This window comes from Monodon monoceros, unplaced genomic scaffold, assembly GCF_005190385.1.
Source record: "Monodon monoceros isolate NGI ecotype Baffin Bay Population unplaced genomic scaffold, NGI_Narwhal_1 Super_Scaffold_10, whole genome shotgun sequence".
NCBI lineage: Eukaryota > Metazoa > Chordata > Mammalia > Artiodactyla > Monodontidae > Monodon > Monodon monoceros.
Genome location: NW_021703766.1, coordinates 2,015,706 through 2,029,428, shown reverse-complemented (window position 1 = coordinate 2,029,428; position 13,723 = coordinate 2,015,706). Strand labels below are relative to the sequence as shown.

The window sequence follows — 13,723 nt, the reverse complement described above, 5'->3', positions numbered from 1 at the left end:
ACACAAGAGCCGTCGCTGTCGCCACAGCCGGAACCGTCTTAGCCACCGCCTGGAGCCGCCGGGACTCTCCACTTCGCCGACCCCGTCCAGCCTGCCGCGCCATGCCGTCGGAGAAAACCTTCAAACAGCGCCGAACCTTCGGTGGGTGCCGCGGGTCCGGCCGCTGACGGAGGGCCGGGGGCCTGAGGGGCCGAGGCGGTGGGGCCGGCCCTGGCGGAGGAGCTCCAGAGAGGGCGGACGGGCCGAGGTGCCGAGGGCTGAGGGGCTGAGCCAGGCTGAGGCGGGGGCTGCGGGAGGGCCGGGCCCGGGCGGCCGAAGGGCCGAGGCGGGGGCCTGACTGGCCGAGGGCTGCCGGGCCCAGGGGACTGCGGGCCCGAGGGGCCGGAGTGCGGGGGCCGAGGGGCCGAGGGCGCACTGGCGCGGAGCTGCTGAATCACCTTTTGGCCCCGGGAGGCCGGGCGGGTTGTGGGCTCGGGGCCCGTCAGCCCTCCAGCCCTGGGGTGTTAGGTCCCCACGACGAGACGACCGCGAGCCGCGCAGGGGGTGCCCTCCTTGTAGGGGAGGCTGGCCCGGGCGTCGGGCTGGGACAGGTTCTCGGAAGTGGTGGCAGCGGGGGTGCAAGGCAGTCGTCTTCTGGTGCGTCGTCCGGGTCACACCTGGTCCCTTTACACGTCAGGCCCTCCGTGGAGACGAGTGACTCCGAGGCCGCGCCTCCTCACGCCTGCCCCTTCCCCTGCAGCCCCGCGTGGCCGGCACGTCTTGGTCCTATTTGTGGCACAAGAGCTAGGGTGGGTGGCTCTTCTAACCGGCGTGCGACAGCATTCTTTGACAGCAGCGGCGAATCCGTTCTCTCCCAGTTCAGGCTAGAATCCCCAGTTAGCTTGCTGGCATTTGGTTGAAACTGGAGGTGACACCATCACAGTATTTACTCCTCCACAAAACCCATGGGAAGGAAGTGATTGGTGCTCCCTTTAAGCAAGACGGTTCTGCAGTAACGACGTGGCCTCCTTGCATATCGCTGTGTAGGGCTTGTTTATCCCAGCCCTGGAAGGCCAGGTGGAGTAGGGCGGCACCAGCGTTCCTTCCTGCTCTAATCTTTAGGAGCTTGATCAGTAAGTATCGCTTTCGTCTACTTTTGTCTAGTTTCCTGGAGTCTAGAAAGAGCCGAGCATTCACTTGAGCTAGGATATGGTTTTGTAGATCTCGTTGTTGATAATTGTTTCTTGTGCCTTGGAAGCTCCAGTAGATGAAATTCACCGTTGACCTGTGGAGCATATCCTTTCAGCCTCTTGAAGCGGTTGGTTAGCAAAACTTAGACGTGTCTTTTTTTTTTTTTTTAAAGAAATTTTCTCTTTAGTGACTTTCATGAACTCAAGTTGATACTCATGAATATTGCTTACTTTTTATGCAGCCATGAGAACAGCATTTAGAGCAGATTTGCCGTTGTATCTGGCTTCTGTCCTTACAGACTCTGGCATTGAAAGCTAACTGGGGACATTTGTATGGGAAAGATGCCCATTTTCTCATGACCAATACTATAGTTACTTTCTTTTTGCTTAGAGTATTTTTAGGTTATCTAGAAAAATCACTCAAGAAGAGCAGGTGGTAAGAGTAGGAAAGGTGAGGAATAACTAGAATAAAAGTGAGAATAAATGAGAATAAAATAGCGAATTAGAAGGAATTCCCCTGGTGCCTGTGGCCTTGAGGGTAGACCAGCAGGTATGCTTCATTTTTTTCTCCATTAGTGTATTTGTGGAGTTTCCTCTTTGTTCACCTTTACTCCCACTCCTCCTTTTTTTCTCCCTGGTCTCCTGACTCTGATTCTTTTTTTTCTACTTTTATTGAGAAATGACATTCATCACTGTATAAATTTAAGGTATTCAGCATGATGGCTTGGTTTACATATATTGTGAAATGATTACCGTAATAGGTTCAGCTAACATGCATCTTCTCATAGATAAAATAAAAAAGGAAAATTTTCTCCTTGTGAAGAGAACTCCTAGGATTACCCCCGTCCCCCCCCCTTTTCTAAAAAAGGCTCTTTAATAGTCATTTTGCAGGGCTTCCCTGGTGGCGCAGTGGTTAAGAATCCGCCTGCCAATTCAGGGGACACAGGTTCGAGCCCTGGTCCAGGAAGATCCCACATGTCGCGGAGCAGCTAAGCCCGTGTGCCACAACTACTGAGGCTGCGCTCTAGAGCCTGTGACCCACAACTACTAAGGCCCGCGTGCCTAGACCCTGTGTCCGCAACAAGAAGCCACCACAGTGAGAAGCCCGCACACCTCAACAAAGAGTAGCCCCTGCTCGCCGCAACTAGAGAAAGCCCACGCACGGCAATGAAGACCCAACACAGCCAAATAAATAAATAAAAATAATTTTTAAAAAAATAGTCATTTTGCAGAAAAATATCACATCATTTAATGGCTACTGCCTTTCCTTGCTACTGATTATGGTAATCAGCACTGACAATTTTCAGAGATTTGTAACACAGTAAATGAGGGAAATAAGTTGTTTGGAGATACCTTTATTTTTCTTTTTTTTTTTTTTTTTTTGTGGTATGTGGGCCTCTCACTGTTGTGGCCTCTCTCGTTGCGGAGCACAGGCTCCGGACGCGCAGGCTCAGTGGCCATGGCTCACGGGCCCAGCCGCTCCGCGGCATGTGGGATCTTCCTGGACTGCGGCACGAACCCACGTCCCCTGCATTGGCAGGCGGACTCTCAACCACTGCGCCACCAGGGAAGCCCTGGAGATACCTTTTTTTATAGACACTAAGACCAGCCCCAGTTAGCTTGAACAGTACTGTTCCCAAGTGAGTGAGTTTAGGTTAATTAAAAATTGAGTATATCTCTGCTGTGATATATTCTACCAGGGTTAAAAGGGTTGAGATGAATCTTAGGGCTCGCCCAAAACAACCACTTACTTTTGTGGCCAAAGAAACTGGGTGGGGCCCTGAGAGGTGGAAATCATGGTCCACCTAGTGGCAGAGTCTGGACTTGTACCCTTCTGATAGGAATTCTTCTGTCCTCCAGTAGGTAGCCATCATTTCCAGTACATGAAGTGGGCCAACACTCTGAGTCAAGAGGCAATAGTGTTTCCTTACAAATGGTTTGAAAATTTTTATCAACTTCAGAAGTTGTATTTGAGCAAACATTTTTGGATTCAGTCTTCTCAAATGTCATAATCTCACTCCATTTTCTTCTAGGGTTGCCCTAGTTTGTTTAATAACAGATCTGTCTCCTAGACATCATTCTGCTGAGATTCAATGTTAAACCTAGATCTTAAGCTTCACCATCAATAACAAAAGGTCTGCATGTCTCGGAAGTTCATGTGATGGTCTAGAATAAATAGCTCCAGCTATGTAACAGGGAGACTGGAGAAGGAGATTTATGCCAACACCTAGGTAACACTCCCTGCTCTTACGCTGTGTCACTCACTGATGGGTGGGATTTTATGTTTTTTATTTATAGGCATATTGGGGAAAATATTTATGGTTCCACTTCAGTGAACTAAATCCTGGAAAATATATGTAAGCCTTACTTTAAATGCCCTAGGGAATCTATCTCAAAGCATCTTTGCAAATAAGACACCTTAGACTCCTAGTTTCTATTTTTGTAAGGCTTATAAGCGTTCTTAGAGACAGGAAGAGGAATCTGGGGAAGTATATCATCCATGTACAAGCCTGAGCCCTGGGGAATACAGACATGACTAGAGCTGGATCCCTGACTGCCAGGGGCAGTCTGTTGAGAAAGGCAAACGATAAACAGGTCATCCCAGCATTAAGAAAATAATTGAGTAAAAGAAGTGCTCTCTGTGTGCCTTTGATCAGTGGCGTTGGTAATGCTTTTGTTAAATATACTGTTGGCTTCTAAAAACAGCCTTCTATTCAGAGTTAGGCGTCAGCATATACCATATTTATTTAATCACTCTGGGCTCACCACTGGATTTTCATTACAACTGGCCAGGATGCTAAAGTCATTCCTGCAGGACTTTGGTACTACTCTTTTCACCTTAGGGAAGTCACTTGTCTTCCTCTGTTGTCCCACCTTTAATGAAAATAATCATTTTTGCCTTCCTTTTTGGATCATATTTTGGGGATAAATCAAGATAAAGAAAACTTTTGACGCTGTAGTTGGACTTTGAAGCCCCACATTTAGAGCCCATATTGTTTTTTCCTGCTCCACTCACCAAAATAAACCTGTTTTCCTTGCATAAAAAATTCTCTCCCCCTTATGCCTGAATGATTCCTTGAACCTTTTAAATTTTTTTGGATGAGCTTTTAAATGTGAAACATTTCGGGGTGTATTAAACTTACTATTCATTGGCTACAGTGAATTAATTAAATTCTGATTTCCCCTTGCTTGTGAAATCTACTCTGACAAGATGGAGGTTTTTGTTGTGAAGATGGCTGATAGCTAAGTGTAGATGGTGGAGCGTCTTTTCTGGGGTAGGACAGACATAGGGACAGGTCTTAGGGCTGAGAGAAATGCTGAAGTATCCATGACACCCCTAGAAATAGAGCGGGGTTCTAAGGATGATAGAAAGGAAAACTCTTCCTTTGTGTCCCCTCTACTCTGCAGTACTCCATAAACACTGCGGCTCACTTCTGACACCAGACAAGCAATTCAGCTAGTTGTCATCCAGTTTAACTCAATTCTAGCACTACCTGGTGATAGCCTCAGATCCAGCAGGCTAAGGGCTCCGTCCCACCTGACAGCCCCCCCCCGCCCCCCACCAAAGGCTAATTGCAAGTACAGGTCCTTGCTCTGACTAGCTATAAATCAGTTTCCCAAGACCACTTTGTGTTTGATTAAATTACTAGAGTGGCTCCCAGAGCTCAGGGAAAGCCTTTAATTACTAGATTATCAGATTATTGCAAAGGATATTAAAGCATAGCAGGTGAACAGCTGAATGAAGAGATACATGGGGTAAGGTCCGGAAGAGTGCTGAGCACAGGAGCTTCTGTCTCCATGGAGTTTGGTGATTGCACTCTCCTGCCACCTGGAAGCTCTCCAGACCCTTTGTAAATAAGTTCGTTTGTATTATTTTTTAGATTTTACATGTGATACCATAGATGATATTTGTCTTTCTCTGTCTGACTGACTTAGTATGATAATCTCGAGGTCCATCCATGTTGTTGCAAGTGGCATTATTTCCTTTTTTTTTTTTTTTTTTGCGGTATGCGGGCCTCTCGCTGCTGTGGCCTCTGCTGCTGCGGAGCGCAGGCTCAGCGGCCATGGCTCACGGGCCCAGCCGCTCCGCGCCATGTGGGATCCTCCCGGACCGGGGCACGAACCCGCGTCCCCTGCATCGGCAGGCGGACTCCCAACCACTGCGCCACCAGGGAAGTCCCTCATTTTTTATTTAATAACAGCTAGCATTTATTAAGCATTTACTATGTGCCAGATATTTGCAAGGGGTGTACCAACATTCTCACTGAATCTTTTTTCTTTTCTATTATGGTTTATTACAGAATATTGAATATAGTTCCCTGTGCTATAAAATAGGACCTTGTTGTTTATCCATTCTGTATATAGTAGTTTGCATCTGTTAGTCCCAAACTCCCAATCCAGCACTCCCCACCCTGGTCCGCCTTGGCAACCAGAAGTCTGTTCTCTACGTCTGTTAGTCTATTTCTGTTTCGTAGATAAATTCATTAGTGTCATATTTTAGACTCCATGTACAACTGATATCATATGGTGTTTGTCTTTCTCTTTCTGACTTATTTCGCTTTCTATGATAATCTCTAGGTCCATCCACGTAGCTGCAAATGGCATTATTTCATTCTTTTTGGCTGAGTAGTATTCCATTGTATGTATGTAACACATCTTCTTTATCCGTTCCTCTGTTGATGGACATTTAGGTTGCTTCCATGCCTTGGTTATTGTGAATAGTGCTGCTGCGAACATAGGGGTACACGTATCTTTTCGAGTTAGAGTTTTCTTCGGATATATGCCCAGGAGTGGAATTGCTGGATCATATGGTAGCTCTATTTTTAGCTTTTTGAGGAACCTCCGTACTGTTCTTCTCCATAGCAGCTGCACCAGCTAACATTCCCACCAACAGTGTAGGAGGGTTCCCTTTTCTCCACACCCTCTCCAGCATTTGTTATTTGTAGACTTTTTTTTTTTTTTTTTTTTTGCGGTACACGGGCCTCTCACTGTTGTGGCCTCTCCCCTTGCGGAGCGCAGGCTCCGGACGCGCAGGCTCAGCGGCCATGGCTCACGGGCCCAGCCGCTCCGCGGCATGTGGGATCTTCCAGGACCGGGGCACGAACCCGCGTTCCCTGCATCGGCAGGCGGACTCTCAACCACTGTGCCACCAGGGAAGCCCTATTTGTAGACTTTTTGATGATGGCCATTCTGATGGGTGTGAGATGATACCTCATTGTAGTTTTGATTTGCATTTCCCTAATAATTAGTGATGTTGAGCATGTTTTTATGTGCCTATTGGATGTCTTCGTGGATGTCTTCTTTGGAGAAATGTCTGTTTAGGTCTTCTGCCCATTTTTTGATTGGGTTCTTCGTTTTGTTGAGTTGTATGACCTGTTTGTATATTTTGGAAATTAAGCCCTTGTCGGTCGCATCATTTGCAAATATTTTCTCCCAGGCTGTAGCTTGTCTGTTCGGTTCTTTTTTAATGTTTCCTTTGCTGTGCAAAAGCTTGTAAGTTTGATTAGGTCCCGTTGTTTATTTTTGCTTTTATTTTTATTGCCTCCGGAGACTGACCTATGAAAACATTGCAGTGATCTATGTCAAAGCATGTTTTACCTCTGCTCTCTTCTAGCTAGGAGTTTTATGGTTGTCCTCTCTTCCATTTAGGTCTTTAAGCCATTTTGAGTTTATTTTTGTGCATAGTGTGAAGGTGTGTTCTAACTTCATTGATTTACATGCAGCTGTCCCACTTTCCCAGAACCACTTGCTGAAGAGACTGTCATTTTTCCATTGTATATTCTTGCCTCCTTTGTTGAAGATTAATTGACCGTAGGTGTATGGGTTTATTTCTGGGCTCTCTGCTCTGTTCCGTTGATCCATATGTCTGTTTTTGTGCCAGAACCACACTTTTGGTTTCTGTAGCTTTGTAGTATTGTCTGAAGTCTAGGAGGGTTATGCCTCCTGCTTTGCTCATTTTCCTCAGGATTGCTTTGGCAATTCTGGGTCTCTTATGGTTCCCTATAAATTTTAGGATTATTTGTTCTAGTTCTGTGAAAAATATCATGGGTAATTTGATAGGGATCACATTAAATCTGTAGATCGCTTTGTGTAGTATGGCCACTTTAACAATATTTTTCCAGGGACTTCCTTGGCAGTCCAGTGGTTAAGACTCTGCCCTTCCAATACAGGGACTGCACATTCAGTCCCTGGTCGGGGAACTAAGATCCCACATGCTGTGCAGCCAAAAAAAAAAAAAAAACCAATATTCTTCCAATCAAAGCGCATGGGATATCTTTCTGTTTCTTTGAATCATCTTTAATTTCTTTTATTAATGTTTTATAGTTCTCAGTGTATAACTCTTTCACCTCCTTGGTCAGCTTTATTCCTAAGGTGTGGTTTTGTTTTGTTTTTTTTTCTGGCTGCGTTGGGTCTTTGTTGCCGCGCACAGGCTTTCTCTAGTTGTGGCGAGCGGGGGCTACTCTTCGTTGCAGCATTTGGGCTTATTGCGGTGGCTTCTCTTGTTGCAGAGCACGGGTTCTAGGTACATGGGCTCGGTAGTTGCGGTGCACGGGCTTAGTTGCACTGCGGCATGTGGGATCTTCCCAGACCAGGGCTCGAACCCGTGTCTCCTGCATTGGCAGGCAGATTCTTAACCTCTGAGTCACCAGGAAAGTCCCTGGTGTGATTTTAAAAGGTAGCTTTTTTACATTCCCTTTCTGATATCTCATTGTTAAGGTAAAGAAATGCAACCAATTTCTGTATGTTAATCTTGTATACCAACCTTTGCCAGGCATGAAGTGTTAGTGTTTGGTTTCTGTCAGTTCCAGGGAAGATGTCTTTACTGCTTTGCTCTGCCACAGCTAAGGATAGGTGGATTCAGATATGGAAGTCACCAGGTAAAAATGCAGGAAGGAAGCTGCATTTTTGGCCCTTAATAATGCCTGTGTTTCTTCCTTTCCTTTGCAGAACAAAGAGTAGAAGATGTCCGACTTATCCGAGAGCAGCATCCTACCAAAATTCCGGTAGGTAGTCTCTGTTTCAGTTGTTATTAATGTACGCGGAAGAGAGCACGGCCTGAATACAACTTTAGTACAGTGCCGCTATGTGCGACTAACTGACGGGTTTCTTTTTTTAATTTATATTTATTTATTTTTTATTTGTTTGTTTGATTATTTATTTATTTTTGGCTGCGTTGGGTCTTCATTGCTGCACGCAGGCTTTCTCTAGTTGCGGTGATGGGGGGCTGCTCTTCATTGAGGTGTGCAGGCTTCTCATGCGGTGGCTTCTCTTGTTGTGGAGCACGGGTTCTAGGCACAAAGGCTCAGTAGCTGTGGTGCACGGGCTTAGTTGCTCCGTGGCACGTGGGATCTTCCTGGACCGGGGATCAAACCCGTGTCCCCTGTATTGGCAGGCAGATTCTTAACCACTGCACCACCAGGGAAGTCCCTACCTGATGGGTTTCTATAGGAATCCTCAGCTATGCAACTGGTGTGTCAGTTTCATGACCTAGAATGGAGATACCTTAATCTACAGTTTAATCTAATCACATTCTGTTTCCTCCTAAGTCTGAGTTTACTGTGTTAATGTTACACGCTTCACAAATCAAGGGTATTTTGCTTGCGGGGGAAGGGATAGAGGGGCTAGATCTGTTGGTATTTTATCAGTGAAAGTTGGTATCCACCCTCTTTTGAAGCAAGCAGAGACTACTGCTGCGGGAAAATCAGTAGCCCTCAAGATTTAAATGCGACTGCGCATTCCAGGCTGCCTGACTTTGATGCCCCAGAGCAAGAAGGCTCTCCTTATATTTTATTTCTTTGCAGGAGATTGAGGAAAGATGCTGCTCCTGTCATGTGTAGGGACCTCAGATGCTTATTGCTGTGCCCAGCCAACAGTGTCCTGTGTGCCCTGGATCCTTTGGTGGTGGACCTTAAATAGGTTTCTGCTGAGGCACTAGGTCTAGAGAGAAATGGTCGAGGAGCTTTTGGCTTCAGACAGTGGCTGAGTTCAGGCCTTAGGTTCAAGGTTACTAAGTGATCTTGGGCTCATTACTAAAATTCTGAGAGGAGCAGCCATATCCTCATCTATACAATGGGAAGAGAATCCACCCGTGTGGTTGGAAAATTTTGCATAATTCTGGGGACATGATTGTTACCTCTTACAGACCACTTCCAAAGAAACTCCACTGCTAAATTCTGCAGAAGCTTTCATGGTTGGCTTTCTGATTGATCATCTCATACCAAAGTGGGGGAAAAGAAGATGGGAAGATCTGTGGGGCTGGGGTTGTGAGGTGCACAGAAGGGAGAATAGGATGGGTCTGCTCAGCAGTGTCATGACTGTAGGATTCTGTAGTTAGAAGATACGTTTCTTGGACTGGTTGGAAATTTCAGTCTGTCTTCACACTCAGGGCCAACATACGGCCTGGGGATGAGGCTTCTGGGTAATTTCCTTTTCAAGGTTTTTCTTCACTTTTGAGTACCTGCTGCGTCTCTTTGCTAGCAGGTACTCGTCAGTCACTGGAGACAAATAGCCAGCCCAACAGTCTGCCAGTATTTGTTCCACAGCCTCCTTCTGAAATGCGAATGTCTGCTTATATCTACAGTCATCTTTTTTCTGCTAGTAGTTTTAGGTTTTTTACAGAAGTCACATTCATACTTGTAGATACCATGTTCTGAACACACCTCAGAGATAAAGCTATTGATCTTACCAAGGAGGGTGACGACAGCTTGACCTGGCCTTACGCAGAACCTCATGTAGGCCCCGTGCAGTGCAACAATATACATACAAGCATTTTTCCCTCTTCTGAAGATTTTCCATTCCTATCTTACAACTTCTCATTGTCATGACCGGGTAAAGAATTGCTCTATGTGGAGAAGGATGTCTCTGGTGCAGTAAACAGGTAGTATTGAGGCTCAAGGGCAGTCACCAGTTTGCTGTCAGAGCCTACGTAAAGTGGCTTAGAACTAGAAAAAATTTTTTCCTTTATGGAAAGGAGGAAGCATGGCAAGGAGCTAATGGATTTACTTCAAGTCATAATGTGGAACTATTTTTGTTCCCTGCAGAGTTCATCAAGGATATTTTATCAAAATGGCAGGATCTTCGAGACTTCTGCAAAAAAAAAAAAAAGTATCTCCAGACCAGCTAATCATGGTCTCTGCTTCTCAAATATTTACTTAGGATTTGAGTCTATTACCAGAGTTAAGATCTTACTTACGCTTTTAATAAAAGTTTTATTAAAAGACTCTCGTCATGTCCTAGGAAATGGTGATAGTAGAACTGGCATAGATTCAGATCTTTACACTTAGAGCTGGTACCCAGTGTCTCTGCTGTTATAAGGCTTGGGGTCTTTTTCTGACTAGGTAGTATATTTTCATGGTTCCAAATACCAGAATTTATAGCAAAGTTTCTTTCCCCACCTCAGGGCTACCTTGCCCCTCCCTGACAGCAGCCATGTTGTCTTGTGCACCATATTTCATAAGGAACAGAAGTGCTGTTTTAAACCCCATTTTGGCATGTGCCAGCTACAACATAGGAAGTATTTTATCGGTTTTTCTTTGTTAACGGCTATTTTGAAATCACTTTTCTGGCTTCTTTTCTAGGTAATAATAGAACGATACAAAGGTGAGAAGCAGCTTCCAGTCCTGGATAAAACAAAGTTCCTGGTGCCTGATCATGTCAACATGAGTGAGCTCATCAAGATAATTAGGTATTTCATCATCTTTTTACTTTATTTCTTTGGGTAACTTCTCATTCTTTATCAGGCTTACAGATAAATCTTCAGTCTAGCTCTGATAAAAAATCTATGCAACTTAATAAAACTGTAAGACATTTCACTTCTGAGTTTTTCTATTTCTTACCTGCTGGATCTCAAGTCCCTTCCGATCCTTTCATCATAACATCTATGTAGATGTCTCTTAATCAGAAAAGTTTTATATAGGAAAATAAGTTAAGAGAATGTAGACGTGGTCCGATGGTAATAAATTGCATCAGCTTAGATCTTAGTTTGTAAATTATATTTTGAACTATTTTTATCACATTAGACACTGGTGGCTACTCAGATAGCATACTAGTTTTAAAACTGGCCTCAGGACTTCCCTGGTGGCGCAGTGGTTAAGAATCCGCCTGCCAATGCAGGGTACAGGGGTTCAAGCCCTGGTCCGGGAAGATCCCACATGCCGTGGAGCAACTAAGCCCGTTCACCACAACTACTGAGCCCGCGCTCTGGAGCCCACGAGCCACAACTACTGAAGCCCGCGTGCCTAGAGCCCGTGCTCTGCAACAAGAGAAGCCACCACAGTGAGAAGCCCTGCGCACCACAACAAAGACCCAACGCAGCCAAAAACAAATAAATAATTAGCAAAATAAATAAATAAAGCTGGCCTCAGGAAAGTAGTAAGAATGATCTAGCAAGGATTATCATTAATACTTACCATGCATATAGTCGTAGAAAACATCCTGTGTCTTATGAGAAGAAACATTCAAGTCATCGTAAGGCATATATTTCATTTTGCCGAAAGCAGCATTTACAAAATCTTTATACTTTTTTTTTTTTTTTTTTTTTTTGCGGTATGCGGGCCTCTCACTGTCGTGGCCTCTCCCGTTGCGGAGCACAGGCTCCGGACGCGCAGGCTCAGCGGCCATGGCTCACGGGCCCAGCCGCTCCGCGGCACGTGGGATCTTCCCGGACCGGGGCACGAACCCGTGTCCCCTGCATCGGCAGGCGGGCTCTCAACCGCTGCGCCACCAGGGAAGCCCAAAATCTTTATACTTTTATATTGATCCAGGGTGGGTGATATTTTTTACACATTCTCCCTAGGTATTGATGTATCAGTATTTCTTAACGTTTTCTTTCAACAGAAGGCGCTTACAGCTCAACGCTAATCAAGCCTTCTTCCTGTTAGTGAATGGACATAGCATGGTGAGTGTGTCCACGCCAATTTGTGAAGTGTATGAAAGCGAGAAGGATGAAGATGGATTCCTGTATATGGTATACGCCTCTCAGGAGACTTTTGGAATGAAATTGTCTGTGTAAGACTGAAAGAAAATGTGTCTGTTCTAGAATTTAAACCAAGGAATGAAAAAGGGATGTTACCAACTGAGATTGATCAGTTCACCTAATCACAGATCATCAAAACAGTAGTAGTGTTCCTGCCTAGGAGTTTTTAGCAAGTTGTTTTTTTGTACTTCAGGCAGAAAAGCTGAGCTCCAAATGAGCACATTCAGCTTTGGGAAACTTCATTATTTAACCTAAGCTGTCTTGTTTTCACATTTAGAAGTTTAAAAATAAAATACTTTGCATTCTAAGTTGCCAATAAAATAGACCTTCAAGTTATTTTAATGTTTTTCCCCCAAAAGGAACTTGCAATTTGAGCATTCAGAGAGACATTCAGTCTTCTCTCTAGAGAAGAGAACCTGCCAGCTTTTTATAGAAGGGTTTCTACTCAACTAGAGAAATCTCCTTAAGAGGATCTTTAAGCCTAAATTGTCAGGCACAGCCAACCCCCACCCCCAGCCCATTTGCCATAATAGCTGGCAGAAAGCAGGGTGGACGCGGGTGTATAGGAAATAAGAAAGCTGAGCTGCTGTCCAGGGTTCCTGATTGCTAATAAGTGTATTATTTCACATCAGTGCTCTTGTCACAAAGTTTTCATTTGGTTTGTCCTCTAGGCAGTAACGCAGAAAAATACCCCTGCTCAACAGGAACCTTGAATAATTTATAATTTTGGTCAAGTTTCTCAAAAGACCTAGAGAAAGAGAATGACGTTTTTTTTTGTTTTGAATATTCTCTTAAGAGCTCAAAATAGTGCCTGTTTTGGTAAATAAACAAGCAGTTACATGGGTTTCATTCTTTGGGACAAAGGTAGAAAGCTACAGGATACTGAAACAAAAAGCATTAACATTCAGATACACCTCCTCGACCTTTTGGCTTAAAGCTGTAGATGATCCGTGTTTTATGTTACGTATGTGACTAAAATATGTTATTAAAAAGCATCTTTAAGGGTATTTCAGTTATCACAGTTAGGTCAAGCAGTCCTCAGAACTCCCCCACTCCATGTGCATGTCAGTTTTGAAAATAGCAAAAGGAAACATGTTCTTCACAGATATTAATGTCAAACGTTAAGCATTTTCAAAGCCCTACTAGAATAAATAACCAGTGCTTCCTACTACCTGCATGGGGTTCACTATGTACTGTTTTTGTGAGAGCTGTCACAGAAGGCTCACAGGCCCCCTTGAGACTGTACACGTGGCAGGTCGCCATTTATTTACCCTTGTGCATTTAGACGTGTGTGTGGAAAACGTGTATCAGTGAGTGGCAGTTATTTATCGTAACTGAGGAAGAAAAAGCAATATTACCGCATATGGGCCCTCAACCCCGATCAACTACTCTTCCCGATGCATGCATCTGTCCACGTGGCTAACTTTTAATATGTATATTTTTACATTATGTAAATTCTTAATTAGCCTGTCTTGTTTAGATTGTATACATCATTATATCTGACATTCTTGTAACTACTATGTGACCGATAAGATTCCTTTAAGAAACTATGCTTTTTAAAGACAAAAGTACCATGCTG

General features: G+C 44.5%; 1 protein-coding gene across 1 annotated transcript; it reads left to right on the top strand.

Annotated features, from left to right (window-relative positions):
- On the top strand, nucleotides 1-12,452 carry MAP1LC3B (microtubule associated protein 1 light chain 3 beta). The gene is made up of 4 exons (XM_029239981.1): nucleotides 1-141; nucleotides 8,118-8,173; nucleotides 10,748-10,854; nucleotides 12,006-12,452. Exons 1-4 carry the CDS (start codon nucleotides 102-104, stop codon nucleotides 12,178-12,180), a joined length of 378 nt encoding a protein of 125 aa, XP_029095814.1. The 5' UTR covers nucleotides 1-101; the 3' UTR covers nucleotides 12,181-12,452.
- Nucleotides 12,453-13,723: the final 1,271 nt, after the last annotated feature.